General features: G+C 34.9%; 2 protein-coding genes and 1 non-coding gene across 21 annotated transcripts in view; all 3 read left to right on the top strand.

Annotated features, from left to right (window-relative positions):
• The window catches only part of LOC101216236 (protein unc-13 homolog), a 36,597-nt gene extending 23,539 nt beyond the window's left edge, over nucleotides 1–13,058 (top strand). For all 17 annotated transcript variants that reach the window (XM_011657634.2, XM_011657631.2, XM_031886376.1 and 14 more), the window contains 10 exons: nucleotides 1,548–1,619; nucleotides 5,508–5,625; nucleotides 5,908–6,086; nucleotides 6,231–6,306; nucleotides 8,633–8,740; nucleotides 8,815–8,921; nucleotides 9,333–9,410; nucleotides 9,591–9,686; nucleotides 9,864–9,959; nucleotides 12,624–13,058. In XM_011657634.2, the coding sequence (XP_011655936.1) occupies nucleotides 1,548–1,619; nucleotides 5,508–5,625; nucleotides 5,908–6,086; nucleotides 6,231–6,306; nucleotides 8,633–8,740; nucleotides 8,815–8,921; nucleotides 9,333–9,410; nucleotides 9,591–9,686; nucleotides 9,864–9,959; nucleotides 12,624–12,797 (1,104 nt within the window). In that variant the 3' untranslated portion in view covers nucleotides 12,798–13,058. The remainder of the gene's footprint in view (nucleotides 1–1,547; nucleotides 1,620–5,507; nucleotides 5,626–5,907; nucleotides 6,087–6,230; nucleotides 6,307–8,632; nucleotides 8,741–8,814; nucleotides 8,922–9,332; nucleotides 9,411–9,590; nucleotides 9,687–9,863; nucleotides 9,960–12,623) is intronic.
• An 804-nt stretch (nucleotides 13,059–13,862) lies between these two features.
• LOC101220045 (peptidyl-prolyl cis-trans isomerase CYP22) lies at nucleotides 13,863–25,334 on the top strand. 3 transcript variants are annotated; one of them, XM_031885956.1, is made up of 8 exons: nucleotides 13,863–14,266; nucleotides 15,217–15,240; nucleotides 16,317–16,404; nucleotides 19,019–19,111; nucleotides 20,475–20,507; nucleotides 24,541–24,597; nucleotides 24,699–24,811; nucleotides 24,925–25,334. In XM_031885956.1, the coding sequence occupies exons 1-7, from the start codon at nucleotides 14,097–14,099 to the stop codon at nucleotides 24,807–24,809; spliced, it is 576 nt and encodes a 191-aa protein (XP_031741816.1). In that variant the 5' UTR covers nucleotides 13,863–14,096; the 3' UTR covers nucleotides 24,810–24,811; nucleotides 24,925–25,334. The 3 variants fall into 3 exon arrangements, with proteins under 3 accessions (XP_031741816.1, XP_011655930.1, XP_011655929.1); XM_011657628.2 differs by having other exon boundaries at nucleotides 24,922–25,334; XM_011657627.2 differs by having other exon boundaries at nucleotides 24,699–25,260.
• LOC116404191 lies at nucleotides 23,504–23,611 on the top strand. Its single transcript, XR_004217128.1, has one exon. It is a non-coding gene; the product is annotated as a U6 spliceosomal RNA (small nuclear RNA).
• Nucleotides 25,335–25,564: the final 230 nt, after the last annotated feature.

Here is a 25,564-nt window from a genome sequence, read left to right as displayed (position 1 = left end):
TCTAAATATGTTGGACAATTTCTATTCTAGGGAGGAATATGTCAAATGGTTTTCTAGAAATCACTTGAAGCACATTCCCACTATTATGGAAAGCAATATGAGTTATGTAGATAAAGTAAAACAAAAGAAGTGCAATAGATTTGTCACAAAGAAAGCTTAAGGGGATTGCATTAGTCCTGTAGTGCTGGCCAATACAAAAGTAGTAGAGGTTTCCCCTTGTCCTTCCTCAAATTTGAATATTGAAAAGCAGAAGCAATGGGTAATGAAGGGAAATGGCAGGTGATGGGCTCTTTTCACCTAAAATTCAAAAGATGGGATAAACACAAACATAGTCGACCGCTCACCATGAAAGACTATGTAGGATGGCTGAAAATAAAGAACCTCCCTTTGGATTACTAAAGCAAGAGAACCTTCGAGGTTATCGGGGATCATTTTGGGGGACTTGAAAGCATTACTGAGGACACTTTAAATCTCACCAACTGCAGTGAAGCTAGGATTCAAGTTAAGCAGAATCTTTGCAGATTTGTACCTTCCATGATTGAGATTACTGATCCTAAAAGGGGAAACATTTTTTTAAACTTTGGTGATTTCGAATGTTTGAATCCTCCCTTTCCTACTGATGTACTATTATGGTTAGTGATTTTAAAAATTCTATTGACTTGTTAAGAATTATACTCGCTTGCTTCTCTACTCTTGCAAAACACCAGATCATCTAAAGTCAATAGTTGCCAATTGTGGACTTATTCTAGTTTGAATCATCAGTCATTGAGTGTAGTACCCTAGTTGTTGGACCAACTTTTGTCTTTCCATGATTTCTCTTTGCGTGCATGAGCGAGTAAAGCCTCACTGATTGTGCTATCTTGCTCAATATTGGTTTTTGTGTTTGGTTTTTGTTTTTCTGGCTTGCCAAAGGGGAGAAACTACTGGGGTTTTCTTTTGGGAACATATCTTGTTGGTTTGGAAGACTTCTTCGAGTTCCTTTGGGTATTGGATTGCATTGGCAGGACAGATTTGAGGCCATTGGTTGCATCTTGTTGGTGTTTCTCTTACTCTTTTCATCTTGAAGAGTTGGGCGTGCAAGTTTTTAGATTCAAATGGGCTTCGTTTGAGAGAGATTTTGAGTTTCCTTTGTACTTAGCTTTCTATAGATGTTTTGTCTTTGAGTGACTTTGATTAGCTCGTTATTTTTCTGTTTGAATTTGTTTTTAGGTTTCCAAGGTATAGTTTTTGTTTTTGTTTTAGACTTTATTCTCTTTTAGTTCTAAGGTCCTAGTGTAAGATCTTGTACTTTGAGCTGAAGTTTCTTTTATTATCATTAATAAAGAGACTTGTTTTCGTTTCAAAAATAAAAAAGAAAGGTGGGATTTTGGTAAGGATTTATTATCCCTTATAGAAAAGTAAGAATTAAGAAATCAAAGATGCGTTAATTTTCGATAAGTTTATTTTATCAACTTTTTAAACAGCTTGTTTTTTATTATTTATTATTTTCTCCTTCTCGCTTCAATGTCTTAATCATAAGATGCATATTCTATCACTTGTTCCAACAGCGATGGAATCCAATATCACCTCAGCAGCGTCATGGAAGTTCGATTGTTGAAGTGTATAGGATTGTTGAGGAGGTATGGTTTGTTACTCTCTTATATTCTTTACGACACTTTTTCCAGGTTCTGGTTGTTTGCTTGAAATTACTTTATTATATTAACGGTTTCTATTACATTCATGTGATTCTTTTTGAGGGTGTGAACACTGGCCTACATTTTGTGCTTGATAAAATGTGTCGACATTGGACAGATGAAGGGACAAGATGAAATTGTTGATTAAATTTGTTTACGTCAAGGATGTCACCGTCTTAAAGTTTTATTATTGGTTTGCATTGTAGATATATATTCTTTTATGTATGTTTTTTTTTAGAAACAGAGACAAACTTCTTTATTAATAATAAGAATTCAATGTACAAGAGAATTATACAAAGAGCTAAATAAAGAAGTCTAAACAAGCGAAAGAAGAATAGGGATCAGAAGGTGCACCCGGACATCTCAACTAGGTTGACACCCCCTTAGCACCAAAACATCATATCCCAGCTAAAACTAGCCTATTACAACAATGAGAACAAAGTACAGCCTATTACCATGAGAGCGGAATCCAGCCAATACAACAAATCTAAAAAATCATCAAAAACTAGAAAAGAAAAAAAGCCAGAAAACAGATGAGCCTTATTAGTACAGTTAAGATACTACTGAGAAAACAAAAAGAAAGCATAGAAAAAAGCTCCATGGAAGTCCAGATAGGGAACACCACATCAGAAGTAGTCCTAGGAAACTAAATGAGATAGAAAAGCTGCCCAATTGAGGCAAAGGTCTTGAGTGGAGTAATTTGCAAAATTCTTGTTTACAGAGCACCAAGTTGCTGCATTACATTGCACTGGATTGAAAATTTATAGGCTTGATCTTTTCTTGTCTTGAAAGATCCGCTGATTACGTTTAAACCACAATTTCACTAAAAGAGCTTTTAATAGATTTAACCAAATCAGCAAAGACTTTTAAGGAAGAGGTGGACCCTCCAATAGCTAAAGCACCAAGGAGCTGAGGGACGCGTCGAATACCCGAGCAATATCAAAGATGGAGAAGAAACTATTCCAACAAACAGAGGAAAAGGGGAAAAGTAGGAAGAGATGAAGCAATGACTCATTAGCATTCATACGGAGAGGGCAAACCGAAGGTTGGAGGCACCTGCTTGGAGATTTCTTTTGAAGAATTTCTGCACAATTTAGGGACCCGAAAAGCATGATCCACATCAGAATGTTCACTCGTCGAGGACAGTTTGATTTCCATAGGGCTTTAAAGAGTTTTTTATCCATTGGGGAGGCAGAATTCAGGTGGGTTGAGAGAGATTTAACAGAGAATCTACCTTATTGTCCAATTGACCGAACCTTGGAGTCATCAAAATCAAACACTTTTTTTGGCGCAAGAAGAGCTAATAAGGAACTGGAGGCTGCTATTTCCTCATCTTTCAAGCTTCTTCTAAAGGAAAAGGACCAAGAGAGGGTAGTATGATCATATCAGTAACTGAGCCTTGTCGTGATAAAGCAATTTTGGAAAGCGAAGGAAAAAGTTCCTTTAGAGTAGAGGGACCGACCCAGAAATCTGTCCAAAAACCAATTCTGCTGCCACTGCCAAGTTTAAGGTGAGCTAAATGCTCCACTAGCCTCCATATTCTAGAAATGTTAACCGAAGGGCTCCACAGGCTATTTCTAGATTTTCCCAAAGTGAACCAATCGATTGTATCTTTGCCATGGATAATACAAATAATTTTCCTCCATAAAGCTGAATCTTCCTTAGAATATTTCCAGCCCCACTTAGCAAGCAAAACTGAATTTTGGGTTTTAATGCCACTAAACCGAGACCTCCATCTTTTAAAAGAAGGGAAACCAAGCTCCATTTTACTAGAGGATTGATCTTGCCGCCTGCAAATCTTTCCCAAAAGAAGTTCCTCATGATTTTTTCCAATGGAAGTTGCCACATGAACTGAAATAAGAAACAAGGAAAGATAGTAAGTAGGGAGGCTGGCCAAGACAGCATTACATAAAGTTTGCCTTCCTCCTCCAGAGATATTAAAACGCTTCCATTTGTTTAATTTCTTATGAATTCTATCAATGACTGACTGCCAAAACTCCCTTCGCTAAGGGTAGCCTCCTAGGGGGAGACCTAAGTAGAGAATAGGTAATTTTTCTGCCTTGCAACCCAGATGGGATGCTATTTGAAACAAGTCATCATCAGTTATATTTACACCACTAAGGGCTGATGGTTTGGTCAGATTGAATGGACATTGCAAAAAGACATCTGCTTGGTGCACTCTGAACAAGGAGTTCAGCACATACTCTATTCAAGATTTGTCTTTGAAAAGAAAACAGAACTTTTCATTTTTTCTAAAAGGAGACGGTCTCAAAATTTTATAATAAAATCGAGACTTTATCTTACACACTCTATTCAAGATTTGTGTTTACATGAGTAGTCGTTTTCAGTTTGTAGTCTATTTTGTTTGGGTTTTTTTGTTTTTGTTTTTATCAGATTCTTTAAGATGACTATGTTGTGGTTTGGTAGTTGGTTATATTGGTGTGTATTTTGATTTTAGATATATTGTTCGGATTGTATTTGCATGACTTTGGATTTCCTTTTCGATCAAAGTCGGGATGTGATGAGAGTACTATGAGGGTGTCAACCTAGTTGAGATGTCCGGGTGCACTTACTGACCTCATAGACTTTGATCTCGTCTCTTCATTGTACTCAAACATTACTCTGTATATTCATTTTCTTAATAAAGAGGCTTGTTTCCTTGTCAAAAAAAAGGTAAAAAAGCATTTTTTTGGCGTTCATCTCAAGTTTTTTATGGCTATGTGATCATGGGTTGAAAACTTGCTTCATACTAGGTTAGACATCATTCTTCTTTGCTCTGTGTTCCTGGGTTGAAAATTTAAGTTCTATTGTTATGGTAAAAGGAGCTCAAAGCACTCTTGTGGAGCTTTCATCTAAGCAACCAATGTATTTTGTGAACAAACAAGATTTTTGAAAGGATAATTTCACTATGATTAATCTTTCGGCAGTTTCTTGATAAATTTATCGCAAGAAGCTACACTTGGGTTTCTTGGGAAAAACTGTTTAAAGAGTTTAATCTAAAATTTTTTGGAGCTGATTCTAGAGGAAATGTGAGGATTTTATTAAGAGGTTCCAGTTTGAATAAAGAAGCTACACTTCTTTCGGAAAATGCTGTGAAAGCTATATTGGCAGAAATTTGGTTTGAGAGGAACCAAATAATCTAGGGTCAGACGGGTCCCGCGAGATTAGTTGAGATGCGCGTAAGCTAGTCCGAACACTCACAAATATAGAAAAAAAAAGGAACCAAATAGTTTTTCACGATAAATCATTGGGCTGTTTTGATCAATTTGTTACAGCACACGTAAATCTCACCTCCTGGTGCTCCCTCTCAAATCTGTTCGAAGCTACAGAATTCAAGATTTCAACCTAAATTGGAGAGCTTTTATATTTCTATCCTAATCCTGTTGCATATTTTACTCTTTTTTTACTTTCTATTCTCTTTCTTATGGTTACCTCTCTTTTTGTCTAAACTCTTTACTAGTCATGACCTAGTAAAGATTCATTATCATGGCCTAGTATTGAGCTTATTTTCACCTTTTTGTCTTTGTTCTTCTGGATATGATGGGGTCGCTATAGGGGTGTTATCCTAGTTGAGATGTCAGAGGAAACTTCTGATCTCTTATTTTTGTTAGCTCTTGTATATCTCTCTTGTACTTAGAGTTCATCTCTTTTTATTTTTTAGTAAAGAGATCCTGATTCGTTTGATAAATTTATCGCAAGATCTTAATTTTGTGACTATGTCTGGATTTTTGTTGAGGTGGTCTTAAATCTGTGTGCATGTGTGCACGTGTGTGTATGTACCCATCAAGCTCGATTTTCTTATTAACATCAAACATGTTTGGCCATTTTGGGCAGACTGTGGATCAATTTTTTTCCCTCCAAGTCCCAATGAGGCTGACTGAACTTAATTGCTTGCTCCGTGGAATTGATAATGCATTTCAGGTGTATGCCAATCATGTCATCGAGAACTTAGGTATGTGTTAAAATCACCCTTTTTTTTTATTGCTCAATCAGTCACATTTTTATTCCAAATTTTCTTCTTCAGTGAAAGAACTTCTGGGTAAAAAATGTAAATAACTCATAAATAAGTACATGTGCTCAATTACCGAATTCAAGGCATTTACAACATTTCTCTCCTCATTTGGGAGAATAATCATTTTGATGAACAATTAGACTTTTGGTTTACACCACCTACTAATTATGTTATTATATTTGCGCACTGCACGATGGATGGCTATCTAATTTGTTAATGCAGCAAGCAAGGAGGATCTCATTCCGCCACCTCCAATTCTCACACGATACAAGAAGGAAGCTGGAATAAAAGCTTTCGTGAAGAAGGAAAAATTTGACACCAAGATGTCTGATGAAAGAAGATCTACTGAAATTAACGTGTTGACTACACCAACACTATGCGTTCAGTTGAATACATTATATGTGAGTCTCAGTTGTTGTCTAATGTCAACCTTGCTTTTTGGATAAAAGATATCCAGTTCATTTTCCTGTAGACTAGTAGTTTCATTCATTCATTTCCTAATCCTGAAGTTGTAATGATATTAATGTTTATGGCCATTCACACAGTATGCAATTAGCCAGCTGAACAAATTGGAGGACAGTATCTGGGATCGTTGGACAAGCAAGATTAGCAAAAAAAATCGTACAGATATCTACCTTCATTATTATTTCTTATATATATATTAAAGGAAATGTAGCTATCGTATATGTTTTTTTTTTCTTAAACGATATGTAGAGCTCTTATATGTTTAAGTATGTTTTGCTCAATGTGACTATGTCTGGAATTGTTGTTGAGGTGGATTTATTTCAGAAGATTGCTCAATGATGAGGAAATTTCAGTCTTTTAGTCCTCGTTAACTCAGATTTTTTCTTCCCTGCCAGCCTCCTTTCCGGATTGAAGGTTTTGGTCCCTTGAAACCTTAGGCTCCTTCTCGGTTAAATAATTGGTTAAGCACCTTTCTACATCTTCTCCATTGGATATTTCTATGTACAAAAGGCTTTGGCATTCTAATAGCCCAAGAAGGGTAAATATCTCTATTTGGATTATGTTGATCGGAAAATTAAATTGTGCTCAAGTACTCCAAAGATGCTTTGCTTTGAAAAATTCTTTGATTCCGTTCCAGCCACATTTCCGACAGTACTGCTTTTATCGCATTGATCCAAATATAATTAGAAGCAGATTTAAGGAAGGGCCCATTAGAAGTTGCTGCACATTTTCTCTAAAAGAATTTCTAAAAGCCCAACTGATGTTCAATTCTGCAAATAAACTGTACCAGCATTAAGATGTGTTAGGGCAGTCAACAAAATGGTGCTGTGAAGACCCGCCTGCTGCCAGACATAAAGAGCAGATTGAGGGGAACAAACACTGATTAGGCAGCTTCCTTTGAAGCGCTTTTGAACTATTTGGGCTTCCTAAAACCATTATCCATATAAGGAAGCTGACTCGACATGGGATTTTGGATTTCCGTAGTTCTTTTTCCAGCTTGTTATCCAAAGAAGAAGAGAATTGAAGATGTTTAACCAACGAGTTAATTGAAATTTTTTTACCGGAGTTCAAAAACCACGACCTGCAATCGTTTCTATCTTTTACCTTCCTATGAGATAAAAGTCACATACAATTTTGAAAATCGTTAATCTCCCTTTTCTAATATTAATGTTCAAATATATAGAGATCAAAGCTCATGGTACAAGAGGGTTATACAATGAGCAAAGAAAGGGAAAGAGATGGATCATCAGGTGCATCCGGGCATCTCAACTAGGTTGACACCTCCTTAGTGCCCTTATCATATCCAAAAAGCAAAAAGAAATTAAAAATTATCCTTCCTCTAGGCTAATAGTAGCCAATACAAAGCCAAACTGAAGTATTTGGCCTGTACAGAATATAAAACAAATTCATAGAAATACATTAGAAAAGCAGTCCTCATTTATGCTAGGATCCGGTAGAAGCAAAAGGCTGTTCAAAGATTATGCTGTCCAAGAAATCAAAGTGGAGGTACGGAGGCTGGCCAGTTCAGCAAAATCTCCTGCAGAGAGTAATCTTGAAAGACTTTGGATAATGGGCACCACAATGTTGCATTCAAGCGATCAGATTTAGAACGATCCATCCATGTCAAAGGCTTGTCATGGAAAACACTCTGATTTCTATCAAACCAAACTTCAACTAATAGTGCTTTCACTGCATTAATCCACAGCAAGGAAGCTGTCTTTTCCTTTAGGGTTGGACTAGCAATGGTTTGGACTACATTTTTCTTAAAATTTTTATTAAAGACCCAACATATATTAAAGATTTGGAGGAGTTGAAACCAACAATTTGTTGCATAAACATAACAATTTACCTTTAGTGCCAATTAAAAGTATCTTTTCCATGTATGCTTCTTACCCCTCTACACCATAAGGAGTCTTCTTCCTCCAAGTATCTCCAGCCCCGTTTGGCTAAAAGGGCCAAATTTTTTGCTTTGAAGCCTCCTAAACCAAGATCACCATCCACCAAATCTCTGTTGACTGTTTCCCATTTAGCAAGGCGATTGTTAAAAGAGGAAGAAATACTTGAGTTCCAAGTGTTGCTTGGTAAAATTGCAGCTAGAGTAATTTCTGATAGAAGATCATGGTCTTTGATGGGAAATGAGATTTTCCCAGTAAAGTCTCTCACGGTTTAGAAATGAGATTTTCCCAGTAAAGTCTCTCACGGTTTACTTATCCCCTTCTTCCCCAATGGACAAGTTGCTATACTTGGTGCTATGCATTCACATGTTTGGTACCCTATTCACTTCTGAAAATTGTACTATACAGTTTGAATTCGGGACAGTATACATGCATTCTAGCTTTTTTCTGTATTTCATCAATATCAACGTCTTACGAATCTTATGATGTTTCAACTTTTGAATTTATATTCTACAGAACCACACTGTACAATAATAAACCTGGTTTATCATACCATAGCAATTCACGAGTGTTAATTTTTCTGACAGAAAAATCCATGGAAGAAGAGTCAAAAAGTGGCGCCAAGAAAAAGGAATCCTTTGATGGAAGCCGAAAGGATATAAATATTGCTACTGACCGCATTTGTGAGTTTACTGGTAAGTTTTAAAGGATTTCATCTTTATCAATTTGCAGGAACAATTTTTGGGTAAACTCAGTCTATTATTTTCAGGAACAAAAATTGTCTTCTGGGATTTGAGGGAGCCATTCATTGATGGTCTTTATAAACCCAGTGTTTTTCATTCTAGATTGGAAGCCCTAATTGAACCCCTTGACACGGTAGGAGTCTCCTTACTATCTTCATGTATAATGATAGTGTTGATTATTTCCTTTTTTGTTTATATTTTCATTGTATTTAAGATATATTTGTGTATTTATTTTTCCTTATTTGTATTTTCCTATTTTGCATTGGGCATCTCTTCTATTAAAGAAAACCATTTTCTTTCTATGAGAAATAAATAAGAGAAAGCACCTTTTTTACAAAGATGTTTTGTCAACGTAAGGTGAAATATTGGTTCGGACAATCTTCAAATTCTTGAACTGTCACTAATCTATGGCTTACCTTGAACTCTGAAAAAGTTCGTAGTTTCTGAGTTTTCACCCATTTGGATGTCCGCCTGATATTTAGATAATGGAGGTGTGGCTGGTACTCCAAATTCTTAGTTCTCACATTTGTGGTACGTTATGCAGGAACTAAGTAAACTCTGTGATATTATTGTTGAACCACTTAGAGATCGCATTGTAACGAGCCTCCTTCAAGCATCACTGGTCAATCTCTTCTCCCTTGTTCTATAGAAACATTTATTTTGATTTCATTTCCTGAAGGATAAAATAAAGAGTCCAGCTTTTGCAACTTTCCCGATTTTCTCACTTTTGAGTCTTCGCCACTATTTAATTTGGATTACCATTTATTTTCTTGTTTTTAATTCTGTGGGTTTAAATTTTCAGGATGGCCTTCTTCGAGTGATACTAGATGGGGGCCCATTACGAGTTTTTAGTACCAGTGATTCAAAGCTATTAGAAGAAGATTTAGAGGTCCTAAAGGTACTTACAATTCCTATTCTTTTCTGGACTTGATAATTGTTCATTTTGGGGATGTTGGAATTTTGAAATTTTTGAAATTCTTAAGGTCAAGAATCCTGGTGAAGATGTTGAATTGCCTTTGTTTGCTTGAACGTAATAGTTTTCATTTTAGAAGACTGATCTCTTATCGATTCCTAGGAGTTCTTCATTTCTGGAGGTGATGGTCTTCCACGAGGGGTGGTTGAAAATCTCGTAGCACATGTACGGGATGTAATAAAGTTGCATGGTTTTGAGGTTAGTTTTTTTTCTCAATTTTGCATCAAGTGTTGATATAACACTAAGGGCTTCTTTGGATTGACTAGAGAGAAATATTTTTCAAAAAGCTCATTATTTAAACTCATTAAAATAGACTTTAAAAGTGAAAAGGAGAAACAAGCTCAGGGTACAAGAGAGTTATACAAGAGCTGTCAAAAATACTAGGAATCAACATTCGCACTCGAACATCTGAGGTTGACACCCCCTTGGTGATCTCATCTTTTGTAGATGAACAAAAGTAAACAGGAAAAATAAAACTCAATACTAAGCCATGATAATGAATCTTTACTAGGTCATGACTAGTAAGGAGTTTAGTACAATGAAAAGTAAGCAAGAGAAGGAAAAGAGACTTAAAAACAGAAAAGTAGCAACAGAATCAGGATAGAAAGAAGATAAAAGCTTCTTCAATTTTGTTGATGTCTTGAATGCTGTAGCTTCCAAACAGATTTGAGAGGATGCACCTGGAGGCATTTCTGTGTGCTATTTCAAAACGATCAAAGCAACCCATTGATTTATCATAAAAGACTATTTGGTTCCTTTCAGACCAAATTTCTGCCAAGGTAGCTTTCACCTTATTTTCCCAAAGTAGTGTAGCTTCTTTATTCAAGCTGAAACCTTTTGACAAAGTCCTCACATTTTCTCTAAAATCTGCTCCAAAGACCCAAGACATAAACTCTTTAAACAGTACTTCCCAACACTTGGTCGAATACTTGCAGAAGAGAATAAATGTTGGGAGTCTTCTTTTTTCTGTCAACATTGCGGACAAATTGATGGAGAGACACAGCTATTAGGTAGTTTATGTTGCATAACTGAGGACACATTCAAATTTCCCACCATCAGGATCCAAATAAGGATATTCACCCTTCTCGGGCTGCTAGACTTCCAAACGGCTTTATAGAGTGCTTTGTCCAAAGGGGAGAAGAGGATAAGTGATGATTAAGGGACTTTACTGTGAACTTCCCGCTGTCATTTAAAGACCAAAGCCAGCTGTCATGATCCTTGAAAAGACTTTTATCTGCAATTCTCTAATTTCCTCATCCCTTAGCAACGGTGTAAAATGATTGACCTGCCCAATGAAAAGTCCCAATGATCGGCAACCGAGCAGTTGGGGAGTATGGCAATCCTAAACAGTCTTGGGAAGACAATTAAAAGGTGTCTCACTCACCCATGAGTCTAGCCAAAAGGCTATCCTTCCATTTCCCAATTTAAAGGTTGTTGATGCATCTACTTTCAACCATGATCTGCAGATCCTAACCCAAAGACTTCTCAAACATTTTCCATTTCCATTTCAAAAAAAAAAGAAAAAAAGAATAGACTTCAGAAAAGTTTCAAACGGTATATTGAGTGGTTGCCAAACATTCAAATTTGTTCCAAAATGACTTATTTTTTTACTTACTTTTTAAAGAGATTATTTCAAATAGTAAAACTGTCGAAAATATTTACAAATACAACAAAATTTCAAAATCAATAATAGATACTGAAAGACACTCTATTCGTGTCTATTATTAATAAAATCTGAAATTTTGCTATATTTTGTAATTATTTTGGTTCATTGTGCTATATTTGAAAACAACAATTTTTTAAAATTACAGTTAAAAATGTTTTTCAAACTCACCATAAGTTTACTTTCACTCATTAGCCTAAGCTTTTTGATCAATCAATGTTTTTCATGGTATCAGAGTATGAGGTCCAGGTGATATTGTGTTTAAATCCATGCAATGTTATTTTCTCCCCAATTAATATTGATTTTGACTTGTTAGTTTTTCTGCAAATTTTCAATCTCATAAGTGAAGGGAGTGTTAAAGTTTTGATATAATATTAAATTTACCTTCACTCATTTGATTTTTTAGATCAATTGGTGAATTGATCTAAAATAAGTAGTGTCTTAAATGCTGCTAGGCCCTAGTCTTGTTTCTGTTTAAAGAAAAAACACCTAGGTGATGCACGACATGCAATCCTCATTTTCAGATATAAAGCCTGCACTCTATTTTATAATTAAATTTTTATTTACATTTTTCGATTGGGCGTCTAATGCCTAAAGGAGCACGGAAGGCTGGCTGGTGAAATGATACAACCCCTTAGTGTGCCTCAAAGCTTTTAAAAACACTTGTTCCAAATTCTGTTGCCATAAAAAGCTGAAAAGGCTTCATATTTTTTTTCGATTCTTCATGTGTGACCCTCACTTATGATAATTTCCTCTTTTATTGACATGTTGATTCATGGATTAACTGGATTGATGATGGAAAAAATGATCTATAAATCACCTCAGTTAATAAACCCACACACCATGGACTTAACAAAAACATCCTCAAAACTTTACCTTTTGTTTAATAAATATACCTATAATTTTAAAAGTTGTAATACTATTCACCTTTCATAAAGGTTTCAATTTCTACCAAGCTACCAAAGCTGGTAAAATGATACAACCCTTGAGCTAACAATTTCTATATTTGCGTTATCTATATCCTACTCGTACGTATTTTTTCTTTGTTTAGGTTTTTTTATTTCACAATGCTTTAAATCTCAATAAATTAAATGAAAGAAAAGTAGCGCTCTGTTTAGCTACTTCTTCACAATTCAACAGCAATTATTTTGCAATGATTTCAAAGTGCGCAAACCCAATGAACCCTTGTTGTTTTGCAGACCAGAGAATTAATTGAGGATTTGAGAAGTGCTAGTGGAGGAAGCATCCAGAGTGGCAGATACAAAGCAGGAGCAGATTCAAAAACTTTGTTGAGAATACTGTGTCACAGGAGTGATTCTGAAGCCTCCCAATTTCTCAAGAAACAGTACAAGATACCATCCTCCTCGGTGTAAATTATGATTGCCTGCCACTGTTTTAAATGATGTTTAGAATTTGCTCATTCTCTCAGTTTTGTACGAATATTGTGTTTTTTCTTTTGCCCTTGGGAAGGAGTTCTCTCGCTTTTTAACTCTTTTTCCCCGTGTTGTAATAGTTGATATTCTTGCTCATATTTATTTTATCTATTTTGTTCCAGGAATTGTTTGATATTGACAATAGGTTTATTTATATGTCAATTAATAGAAATAATATTCTCGTTGGAATTGTTTGCGAAAGACATCGTTCAAAAGTAAAATGGAAATCACAATTTTTTGCTATTTAAAACTGAATATATATTTTATATTACAATTAAAACTGAATAGTTGCAACTAAATGAATATGGCTTCATTAATTTAAAAATGATGCTATATTTGTAAATATTGCTAGTAAATATTTTTAGCTGCTATTTCAAATAATTGCCCTTTCTATATTCTCTATTTTTTTTCATGCTAATTGAACATTGGTCATTTATATAAATTGCACGAATACATAAATAAAACTATTTATAAATGATCTTCTCATGTATCTCGTCATATTACTTATCACTATACTAAAAATATTATAACACATTTCTATTTTGAAACTGAGTATATATGATAATTTTCCATGGTCATGGTTTGATTGGGTTCGGCAGATAAATGACCCTGTTTAGGGGTTTTAATGAAAAATGGGTTCCTTTATAAAATTGAATGAAAAGTGGCAGCCAAAAGTACCGATATGAACTCAAAGCATGTGAAAAGGGCATTTCTTAGCTTTTGCTTCTCGATAATGCTCCATGCTCTAGCTCCCAAATTTATGGTCCTGCTTTGCTTCAACTTTGATCGGAGAACTTGTGAAAATGTCTGTTTTGCTCCACACTCGGACTCCAACTTCCCACTCCATGCTCCAAGTTCTCCCTGCTGCTCTACACTCTCGGCTCTTAAGAGAAACTTGAAGAATGAAGAATAAAAAAAGTTGTGAAGAAAAGAAGGAAGAAAGGGAAAAAATATATCAAACTAGACGAAATGTAAAAAATTGTAGAATGAGGAAAGAAACACAAAAAGAGTACAAAAAGAAAAAACGGAACAAGAAATATTGGTTAGAAGGAAGAAGAAAAGAGAGAGAGAAGAGAGAAAACCAAAAGGATTAGAGTGGTAAGTTGGTTTTAAAATTTTGGTTAAATTTCGTTTGCGGCCCAAAAGGGATCCATCCATGCAAATTCCCCGGTTTCACTTCTACAACAAAACCAAAACTGAGAGTACTTGAACTTCGTAGAGCTTTGGGAAGTGCCAACCATGGCGTCGGTAGGAGGAACCGCCAATGGAGGTGTTGAGTGGCATGTCAGGCCTCCTAACCCTAAGAACCCGATTGTTTTCTTCGACGTAACCATTGGCACTATTCCTGCAGGCCGTATCAAGATGGAGCTATTCGCCGATATTGCTCCAAAAACCGCCGAGAATTTTCGGTATTCTCACTGCTTTTCTTCTTCTTCTTCTTTTTTTCCTGAACGATTGCTTCGAATCGTTTACTAGTCGATAAGGTCCTTTTTCTGGGGGGTGGGCGGGTCGACGGTTGAAGTTTTAGTTTTGTTATAGAATGTTGAGATTGCGTCTGTAGGAAGTTGGAGTTCTTGTCAAAAGTTCTGAACCCATCGGCTGATTTATAATTTGATTTCCTCCCCAATTAATATTGGTTTCTACCTGTTAGTGCTTTCTACAAAATTTCAGGCCCTACAAGTGAAAGTGTTAAAATGTTAAAATTTCAAGTCCTTCATTTTTCCTGCTTTTATTTTATTCTGTTGGTACCTTCTCTTCTCTTTATTATGGTTACTTCTCTATGTACTGAACTCCTTACTAGTCATGATCTAGTAAAAATTCATTATCATGGCTTAGTATTGAGTTTATCCTCTCCTTTTTGCTCTTGTTCTTTTGAATATGATGAGTTCGCGAATAGTGTGTCAACATAGTTGATATTTTCGGGTGCCACTACTAATCCCTATTTCTTGTTAGCTCTTGTATAACCTCTTGAAAAAACGAAGAAAAATTTGTAATCGAAGTATTTGAAGTTTTGCTCTCTAATGCAGTCTATTGGTGTAAAAATTTTGGACTCTTTTAAGAGCCAAGACATAAATTTCTTTCTTATTCTATTGGAGAAATATTTTGTAATCTCTTTGGAAAACTATTGTTTCCTCTCTTTTCTATATATATATATATATTGCGGCATGGAGGCCCTATATATATTATTGCATGGAGTCATGTTGCTGTATGTAGATGTAACTATCATGTCACTTCTGGTGAATTTCTCTGAGCTATTGCTTTCGCTAGTACATACTTATTTCATTTATTAATAATATGGGTTCATTTTTTTTGGCATTACTTTCCCATCCCCTAATCTTGATTACTTTGTCTCTGACAGGCAGTTCTGCACCGGAGAATACAGGCAAGTAAAACTTTAACCTCAATTTAATAAGTTTCTCTTGTAGTTGGAGCATTAGTCTCACTTCAATATATCAATAAAAGAAACTTGTTTCCGATTCAAATAAATAAATACCAAGTATTTCTCTATTTAACCTACGATAGATTTTCTATGTAGCTTAAGTGCAAGGAAGTCATCAAATAAATAACTAGGTTTTTTCTTTCTTTTTTTTTTCTCAATGAAAGTTATTATTTTTATTTATTATTTTAAAAATGAAGCAAGCTAGGTTTTTATTATAATCTTGCTAGGAAGAATCATACTACTGATGTGATTCTTATAAAAAATAACCATGCTAGTGATATGATAGAACTTCTATTGATCTTCTATACTTATCTTCTAATGCTTGTAACTGTTTTAAAACCACCTATATTTTCTCATTGTCAGCCTAGATTTTAAAATGGTTTTAGTAAAATAGTGTCTACTCTCAACCACAGATTTCTGAAGAATTTTGTGACTTAGAAATTCTAGTTCTTTCTTAAGTTCAGAGAATGTACGAGCTTCTTCTTTCCATTAAAAAGCAATGAAGCTGGTGACATGTAAATATTGTCAACATACAAAAAGCGCTATGGGTTTTTTTTTTTTTTTTTTCTCCAAGGACGCTTGCTTTCAATTGGTTAAACTTCAAAGTTAAAATAATCGAGAAATCTTAACTTACAAAAGGTATAGAGTCTCCCCTGATCCTTAGGTCTCTTTATCTGTACTCATAATACATATCTCTTGTACTTTGAGTTTTTTCAAGAGGCTAATCTCCTTTTCAGAAAAACAAAAACAAAAACAAAAGGTCTATACCCACTAGAACTATTAAACTTACACCTTTTTTTTTTAACCCCTTCGTCTACCCACTAGAACCATTAAACTTACACCTTTTTTTTTGTTTTACCAACTTTTTTGAGGCTAATGTCTCTTATGATATATTAATTTACAATTGAAGTTCCTGTCGAACCTTAGAATGTGAAAGGTTGCCTTTAGCCTCAAGGCTTTCTGCAATCCAAGTTCTTTTCATATTTGGTGAACTTATTGGAACTTTTAGTCACTGACAGGAAAGCTGGATTGCCGGTTGGTTATAAGGGGTGCCAATTCCATAGAGTAATCAAGGATTTCATGATTCAAGCTGGAGACTTTGTCAAGGTAATAATCCAGGCCATTGGCCTGTTTTTTTGGCACTCTAGGTGTTAACTAAATACTTGCATTAGGCACTGATCATTATTTGCTGATGAGAATTGCAGCATCAATATCCTTTTGACTTAAAAATGGGATATAAAAAAGTTCAATATTATTCCTCTATTTATTGAACCAAATACTAGGTCTTCTTATATAGAGAAAGGCCAACAACAAATAAGGAAAAAATATATAAGGAAAAATATTGACATAAATAAAAAATAATATTACAAGAGAAAAGGAAATTCAAGTTTCTCCCTCAAGCTGATTTGTAGATATCATTCATACCCAGCTTGCTAAGACATTTAGAATATTTGCTGTTTGTTCTGTCCTAGAAAGACAAGATATGCATTTTACATTTGCATCAATCTTCTTCTTTATGGAATGCTTGTCAACTTCAATGTGCTTGGGCCTATCATGTAGAACTAGATTATGAGTTATAGCAATGACAGCCTTGTTATCATAGTAAACTCGTATAGGTGTCTTTGGAGACGCTTTTTGTTCTTCAAGGATATTGTTAATCCACATGCCTTCAAAAATTCCATGGGCTAAGGCTCTAAATTCTACTTCAACACTACTCCTGGCCACTACATTTTGTTTTTTACTATGCCATGTAACTCAATTTCCTCCAACAAATGAACAATAGCCAAAACTATCTTCTATAAGTAGTATTCCAGCCAATTAGCATCAGTGTACTTCAACTTGGAAGTGATCGTGTTTCTAAAACAATATACCTTTACCTGGAGTTCCTTTTAAGTATCTCAAGATTCTATACACTACTTTGAAGTGAGTAGGTCTAGGTGAGTGCATAAATTGATTAACCATACTTACAACAAAAGCTATATCTGGACATGTATGGGATAAATAGATCACTCTACCTACAAGTCTTTGGTATCTGCCTTTGTCCTTGACTTTCTCATGATTTGGATCTTGTAATTTCAAATTCGGTACAATAGGAGTTTTTGTTGTCCAACAGCCCAAGTAAACCTGTTTAACATATTCTCTCCAATTAACAAAAATCCGTTTCTTAGATCTTGCAAACTCCATCCCTAAAAAACATTTTAAGGCCCCCAAGTCTTTGATTTGAAACTCACTTGCAAGCTTGTTCTTAAGATCAACCAAACCTTCTTCATCATTTTCTGTAAGAATAATGTCATCAACATAGACAGTTAAAATAGCCGTTTTATTATCCTCAAAGTGTTTATAGAAGATTGTATGATCTGCTTGACTTTGCCGGTTCCTGTAACTAGTGATTATCTTTCCAAAGCGTTGAAACCATGCTCTTGGAGACTGTTTGAGACCATATAATGATTTCTTTATTCTGCAAACTTTGTTATTTCCAAGTTCCATTTCAAAACGTAGTGGTAGACACATAGGGCATGTATGAGGCTAGGAGTAGAGTTGAGAGGAGTGGAGTGGGCTATAATAGTCCACTCTTCTTTGGGTCAATGTTCAGTTTTAGTTGGGGATTAAGATTTAAAATAAGCCACATGCCCTTACTATTCTTCAACCTTAAGGGTATTTGTTTCAAGGGTTGGGAAGTTCGTCAACCAACTTTCCAACACCACCTCCGGTGATTGTTGTCAGCCCTTCTCCAACCACCACCTGTGGTAAATTCACTGACGAATTTTCGACGACCAACTCTAGCAATCGTCGCCACTGATCAACCTTGAAAATTTTTAATAAAAACATTTTTAGGATTTAGGCCAATATCTGATGATCGTGTCGGGTAATCTCCAACCAACACCTTTGGTGACTCCACTGATGAACTTTCGACAACCAACTCTGGCAACCATCCTCAATCAACCTCCATGGCAAATATTGGTCGTGTTTTTGAGGAATTTGTTGCATGTTCAAATTCTGTCTTTGTTGGGGGTAATTTGTGATTCTTGGTTGATTTTTTCCAATTCCTGGTCGTGGTCGGTCCATATTGTTTTCTATTTGATCAAGTGTCAAGGACATGTGTTCAAGTAAACTAAAAATCAGAAATTTTTCGCTTCGCAGAACGCAATGCAGCATTGTATAATCCTTTTGTACTTTAAGCTTTTGTTTCACTATTGTACCCTAATGTTATTCTCTTTTCGGCGTTCTTGTCAGTGGTCTTTAATTTTTGTTTCGTAGTTTTTGGAGTGTTGTATGGTTAGTTCTATTTTCATCATTGTTCGTTGGTCATGCCTTTTGGTCTAAGTCCGAATATGAAGAGATTGCTATGGGGTGTCAACCTAGTTGAGATGTCTGGGTGCACTTGTTGATCCTTAGGGCTTTGAACTTGTCTATTCATTGTATTATCTTATGTATTGTCTCTTCATTTTCTAAATGAAGAAGCTCGTTTCATTAATTTTTCTTTTGCTTATGTATAATCCTCTTGTACTATAAGCTTTTGTCTTATTTATTTTGAATAAAAGAGACTTGTTTCCCTTTCAAAAAATAATGAAGAGGCTTGATTCCTTTTTCAAAAACTTAGTCATCTTCTTTTATTCTACGAAAATTGCCACAAACTTTTGCATTGCTTTGTTGCTTACTTCGCATACTTCCTTTCCCCATATCACATCTATGAGCATTTTATGGTCTTTTTGATTTGCAGGGCGATGGAAGTGGATGTGTTTCTATTTATGGACATAAGTTTGAGGATGAAAATTTTGTTGCTAAACACACTGGACCTGGTTTATTGTCAATGGTATGCGTTCCTGTTGAAATGAGATTTAGTGCTTCATTTATGTCAATGTAATTTAATGAGACTTTTGTGGGCTTGTTTTTTTGTATGTCCTTCTATGCTTTCATTTTTTTTTTCAATGAAAGCAGCTGTTTCTGTAAAAAAAATATGTCAATGTAATTTTGCATATGTTTAACTTATCCTGAGTACTATTTGTTCTATTTCATAAGTGCATGCAAAGATAATAACTTCTTTAACTAAGTAGACCGTCTGCCATCACAATAACATTAAGTCTCTAGATGGAAACTTTTTTTCTAGATGGAAGGTTTACTCTTCCTCTGTTTTTGCACTCGTATATTGATTTAATACAATCAATCAAAGTTTATTCTTCTTATTCTTCTTTGTTCTCTGGCCTGCTGCCTATGATTTATGATTTTGCTTTGGACATATTATGTTATCATTTTGTTTCGCATTGTATTTGTGGCTTTTTGTTTGATCTTGTATTATCGCTTTTTGGTTGAGGGCACTAAGGAGGTGTCAATGTAGTTGAGATGCCCATGTGCACCTGCTGATCCTCCTTCCCCCTATTGCTCTTTGTATAACCCTCGTGTACATTGAGCATTGTCTCTTTATTTATTTTAATAATAGTGAGACTCGTGCCTTTTTCAAAAAAAAAAAAAAAATGGAACAAGTCTCTATTATTAATAATTTAAAAAGAGAGACAAAAGCAACTACTACAAGAGGATTATGCAATGAACAAGAAGAGACAGTGGGTGTACCTGGACATCTCAATCAACCAGGTTGACACTCCCTTAGCGCCCTTATCATGTCCATAGAAGCAAATAAAGAACTAAAGATTGTTCTTCCTCTAGGCTAATATAAGTCAATACAGACCATACTGACCATTTAGATCATAAAACAATTACGAAGGAAATCATTAGAAAACAAGCACCACTTAGGCTAAAATGCAATAATTTTTGGTGGAAAATTATACTGTACTAGTTGGAAAAGTTTGATGTTATTAGATTAATCAATCGCCGTTTTGTTTGCCACAATAATTGATCTGCAAGTGCTGCTTTTTTTGTTCTCTCACTTTCTTTTTTTTTCTGAGAAACAAAGGTACATATTCATCAAGAGAACCTAAAGAACAGCCTAAGGGGAGGGGTAAAGGAAAGTAAACAAACATTAAATTTTGGGTGCTTCACCCAAAATTAAATTTACCTCACCCAAGAGCTCAACCTTTAGGATCAATTCGATGATTTAATAATTGTAAACTACTGTCTTGGGAATGTAACCATTCACTTTTTCTGTAGTGTAATGAACACTCAACTTTTACTTTATGAATCACTTGCCATGTGTTATTGATGATTGTCTTCTTCTTCTTCAGGCAAATAGTGGGCCTGGAACAAATGGATGTCAGGTACTCTCAATGAGGACTTTATGCATAACAATTCCACTATTCTTATTCATATTAATTGGATGGTGTTCTGAGAAACTACTAGTATAATATTTATTTTTGAAAGAATTTGAATTTTTTTACCACTATATGTTTTCATGATTCTGTACCTCTCTGTGCTGTTCAGAGTTATTTAGATGAGATATGAATCAAACATCAGCTCCCACATAGTTCCTAAGTCTTTCTAACTTCCCTTTTTATATCAGTACCAGATAACCATATATGCATATGCTTTCTGGCCATGCAGATAAGAGGGTTAATATGAATTAACGACAATTTTTGTTGTATATGGCAATATCAATATGGTTTTACTTTGGAGGATTTCAAGCTGCAACAAAAGACTTTCTTGTCTAAGCCAGTGCTTTGGTGGCTTGTTACAGATGTATTTGATTTGATTCGTCTTCCTCCTTCATGTAGCCTAATGGATAAAATGAGAGAGATCTCCAAGAATAAAATCAAAGTCTTTATTATAAATGAAAAGTTGCTTTCATAGCCCCTCCATTTTGAAGTCCTGGACAGCATGATTTTTTAATAGCCTTTGGCTTCCATCAGATCCTAGCATAAATGAGGATTTGATGTAAGAAGACTAACAGTTAAATGGGTAATTAGGTAATATTCTAGGTTAATTCCCTTTTTACCCCCAATTGTAATAGAACTCTATAAATAGGAGTTTTCTTCTTTTGTATGAAGCATATTATTCATTCTAATAAAAGATCCACAATCTTGGTTCTAGGAGGATTTCTCCTTGAGGTTACTTAGGCTACATCAATTTGGTATCAGAGCAACCGTCTGGGATTTCTCCTTGAGGTTACTTAGGCTACATCAATTTGGTATCAGAGCAACCGTCTGGGATTTCTCCTTGAGGTTACTTAGGCTACATCAATTTGGTATCAGAGCAACCGTCTGGGCTAACATTGACTGCCCTGGTGGAAGACCGGGAAACTCTTGTTGACGTCGATCACGAGAGGGAGCTTTGAGTGTTGTGCTTGTTTCCAAACAACACATCTAATTATGGGGGAACCCTTAAAGTTCCAAGAAAGAAAGAAGACACCGAAGATTTTTCAAGATTTGTCAAGAATGGTCTTCTATCGATCAAAGAAGATGTCCAAGAAAAAAACCAGCAGTAGGTATAGACAAGAAAATCAATTTTACTCCCATAAACAATGTTGGAGTTTTTATTCAAGTGATACGGAAGTAGAATTTTAACATTAATTTTGGCCATGCTCGATTTTCTCAAAGAACCTATCATCTCCGAATTGGAAAATTGATTCTAGGTTAATTCTAGTGATTCTAGTTTGGGACGGAATAAGAAGGCGACAATATCGAAAAATGGCCCAACAATCCAATCAAACCCATTTTTCAAGAAATCGACGTAAAGATTGGCAATTGGATGAATTAAAGAATCATCAAGAATCATCCAGAATGGATTTTTACCATACAAGGAGAATGTTCAAGACTCAAAATTACTCTTTTGGTTATGAAACACAAGAAGAAAGGATAAGTTTTTTTTTCCGTATTATGGATATGATGAGGACGCTAAGGGGGTGTCAACCTAATTGAGATGACCGAGTGCCCTTATTGATTTGACTCTCTTTTTCTGCTCATTGTATAATCCTCTTGTACTATGAGCTTTTGTCTCTTTATTTTTAAACATTAATAATATTGAGACTTGTTTTTTTTTCAAAAAAGAAAAAAATGAAAAGTTGCCCATACAAGATGGCAATCTTTCTATTTATAGAGAATTGAAAAGCAAACTAATCCTAATTCTAATAAACAACGGAAACTAATTCTAATTCCATGAGCTTTTGTCTCACTTATAATTAATAAATGAGACTTGTTTCTTCAAGTACATTCCATTAAGGAAAGCTTCCCTTTCACTCCACTGGAAATGAAAGACATACCTCAAAAATTGCATTCCATATTGGAAGCCTGTGAAATCTTCTTAGTCTAATCCAAAGGAAAACAGGTCAGTCAATGGATATCCTTCAGGGTTGAAAAATGAAGATTAGCTATTGAATTATGTGAGGATTTGGACAAAAATCAATGTGGTTGATTCTTAAAAGTACTTAAAAGAAATTAATCCAGACATTGTACTGATTCAAGAATCTAGAAGAGACAGATTCGATAAAGAATTCATAAAAAGCATCTAGAGCTCAAAAGATGTTGGCTGGACTTTAGTTGGAAGCTTTACGGAGTTTCGAGGGCATTCTTACAAGGTGGGATGAAGGTTTTTTTTGAGACTGACATTGCTAAAGCAGATTTCTCTTTGACAACTGGAGTAATGCATTGATGGCAGTGCTGGCAAGATTTTGTGGATTGCAAGACTGATTCGAGTTCCTTTGGGCATTGGATTCCATTGGCAAGATAGTTTTGAGGCAGCTGTTTGCATCTTCTTGCCTTTCTCTTTCTCCTTTCATCTCGAAGATTTGGGTGTGAAAGATTTTAGATTTGAGTGGGTTAATTTTGAGAGAGAGTTTAAGTATTGTTTTGTATTTAGCTTTAGCTTTCTACTGATGTATTGTCTTTGAGTGGCTGTGATTAGCACATTTATTTTCTGTCCAGGTTCGTTTTTAGGTTTCCATCATATCTATGTCGCCCAAGTATAGTCTTTGTTTAAGTTTCAGCTTGTATTTTTCCTTAGTTCTTTTGCTCTTAGTATAATACTTTTGTACTTTGAGCTTTAGTCTCATTATCATTCATAAAGAGGCTTGTTTCCGTTTAAAAAAAAGGGACTTGTTTTCATTTCAAAAAGAAAACCTAATCGATCATGGAAACTAATCTTAATTCAAATCAGTTAAAGGATCTGATCAAGTTACTCTAATTTACCCTAATCCTACTACATCACTCCTCATTCCTTCTTTTTCAAAAAGGAAAAAGTAGATCTAGAGTCAGTTTATCAATTGGCCTGATAACGCTATGGGATTTTCATTTAAAGTTGGATAGATGGTCTGTTTGAAGTAGTCCCTTCGGGGACATCCGATAAAATTGGAATGATATAGAGAATATTAGCATGGCCCCTGCGCAAAGATGACACGTGTCTGATTGAAGTCATTCTAAAGCAGAGTTTTTATGTAGTTTTGGAGGATGGATTTGTGTTAAAAACTTACCTCTAACTTATCAGAAGAATTTGGTCTTTGATCCAATTGGAAAACTATAGGGTGGTTTAGTTGGTATCTCTTCCCAAACTCTATTGTGAGGATTGTTCTTCGGCAATTATTCAAGTTGAAATAAATGTTTTGGTTTTATCCTAGCTTTGATGGTTATTAAGGACTTTAACTTAGTAGAATTCTTTAGCACTTTCAAAGATATTGTTTCTTGGAATCCCCAAGAGAAAAGCATGATTGTTTTGATAAGTATGAGGTAAATGACTTTTCAAATTCCATTGATTGTGAAAGAATTTATTAATGATGAAGTATGATAAAATTGTCGCCACACCCAACTTTACATCCTGGCCATCATTAATAAATGATGCCCATATGTACCACCTGATACATGGTTTACATGCTCATTTATAACTCTCTTGTATTTTGAGTTCTTATTAATAAATAAGCTTTATCTCCATTCAAAGAAAAAGAAAAAGAGGTTCTTATTAATAAAGAAGTTTTATCTCCATTCAAAGAAAAAAAAAAGAGGTTTCCTTTTAAAAAACAGATGTTTGTTTAAATTGGAAAGCATTTATTTTTTCTTCTTCTATCAGTTAATTGCTAATCTAGTTTTGCTATGTTCGTGGAGTTTCATATTTTGCTGTCTTTGTGTTACGTTTTTTAGTTTGTATTTTTAGCATTAGACTCGTTTCACTTGTTCAAAAAATGCTTGTTTTCATTCAAAGAAAAAAAATAATATAGTATGAAGGGTTGTCTGTATGATTTGCGGATGGATTATCTTTGTTAAATTTTGCATCATGGAATGAAATGATAATGTATTTTGCTCTTACATTGGAGTGATGAAGGGCTGACTTATGTATTTTTTCTCTTACGCCAATTACCTTTTGCTGCAGTTCTTCATTACTTGTGCCAAATGTGATTGGCTTGATAACAAGCATGTGGTCTTTGGGGTATGCTTCATGTCCTTCAACATTTTGTAGCATATTTTATTGGTAATATATTTGCTATTAAAAAAAGTATAAGACCGACTGGTTTTGCGATATTCTTGCAGAGGGTGCTGGGTGATGGCCTTTTGGTTGTCAGGAAAATTGAAAATGTAGCTACTGGCCCTAATAACCGACCGAAACTGGCCTGTGTTATCGCTGAATGTGGTGAAATGTAAATGTAAGGGTTGCCCTAAACACAGATTTCTAATTGTTTGACATTCACTATCAGAAAAATAGGTCCTGGTTTTGGAAGATGTGAATCCGTTTAATACTTTTTTCTTGGCACAGTAGTTAAGCAAGTTTGGCAGACATGATTCTCATTTGTCTAGTTCGAGACATCTCGGCCCCATTCTGGTGAGGTTGGGAGCTACTATATTCTCGTGATTCTCAAATACATATTTGTTGAATAGGCATGCTCGTGGCCTCTATTTAGTTGCAATTTGCTATAGAATGGATCATAAAACTGTCTGCTTTGACATGTTAATGCTCTACCATTTGAACTTCATCATTGCATGACTTGACCCTTCCATCTTGTTATTGCATTGGTCAGAAGAATTGTAGGGGAAGAGACATACATATCATATGATGTTCTATCACTAACGAAAATAACATGCTCAATTTCACAGAGAAGGTTTCTTTTGGGATTTTTTTTTAATTGTAGAAACAAGGTTGATTTGTATGAAGAGTAAAGGCTAATGACATTTTTTCTTCTTTTTTTTTCGTTTCAAAATTTAAACTTGTGTGTATGTGTAGTTTTTAGTATGTTTAATGAACTTGTTTAAGAAACTAATGTTTGAAAACTGTTTAGAGAGTACTTCTTCTATCTACACTTAAAAAAGTTTGAGCCAGTAGTATTTATGTGATATTAATTTTGTTTTCTAGTTTTTTTCATCTTAATAGATGTGGGATTTGAACCAAGTATGTCTTGATT

The sequence above is a fragment of the Cucumis sativus genome, chromosome 5 (genome assembly GCF_000004075.3).
Source record: "Cucumis sativus cultivar 9930 chromosome 5, Cucumber_9930_V3, whole genome shotgun sequence".
NCBI lineage: Eukaryota > Viridiplantae > Streptophyta > Magnoliopsida > Cucurbitales > Cucurbitaceae > Cucumis > Cucumis sativus.
This window is presented reverse-complemented; position numbering and strand designations above follow the sequence as displayed.

Coding starts and splice junctions, on each gene's coding strand:
- LOC101220045 (XM_031885956.1), top strand. CDS start 14,097: ATGGCGTCGGTAGGAGGAACCGCCAATGGAGGTGTTGAGTGGCATGTC. Junction 14,267..15,216: donor AAAACCGCCGAGAATTTTCG/GTATTCTCACTG, acceptor TGTCTCTGACAG/GCAGTTCTGCACCGGAGAAT. Junction 20,508..24,540: donor CTGGAACAAATGGATGTCAG/GTACTCTCAATG, acceptor CTTTTGCTGCAG/TTCTTCATTACTTGTGCCAA.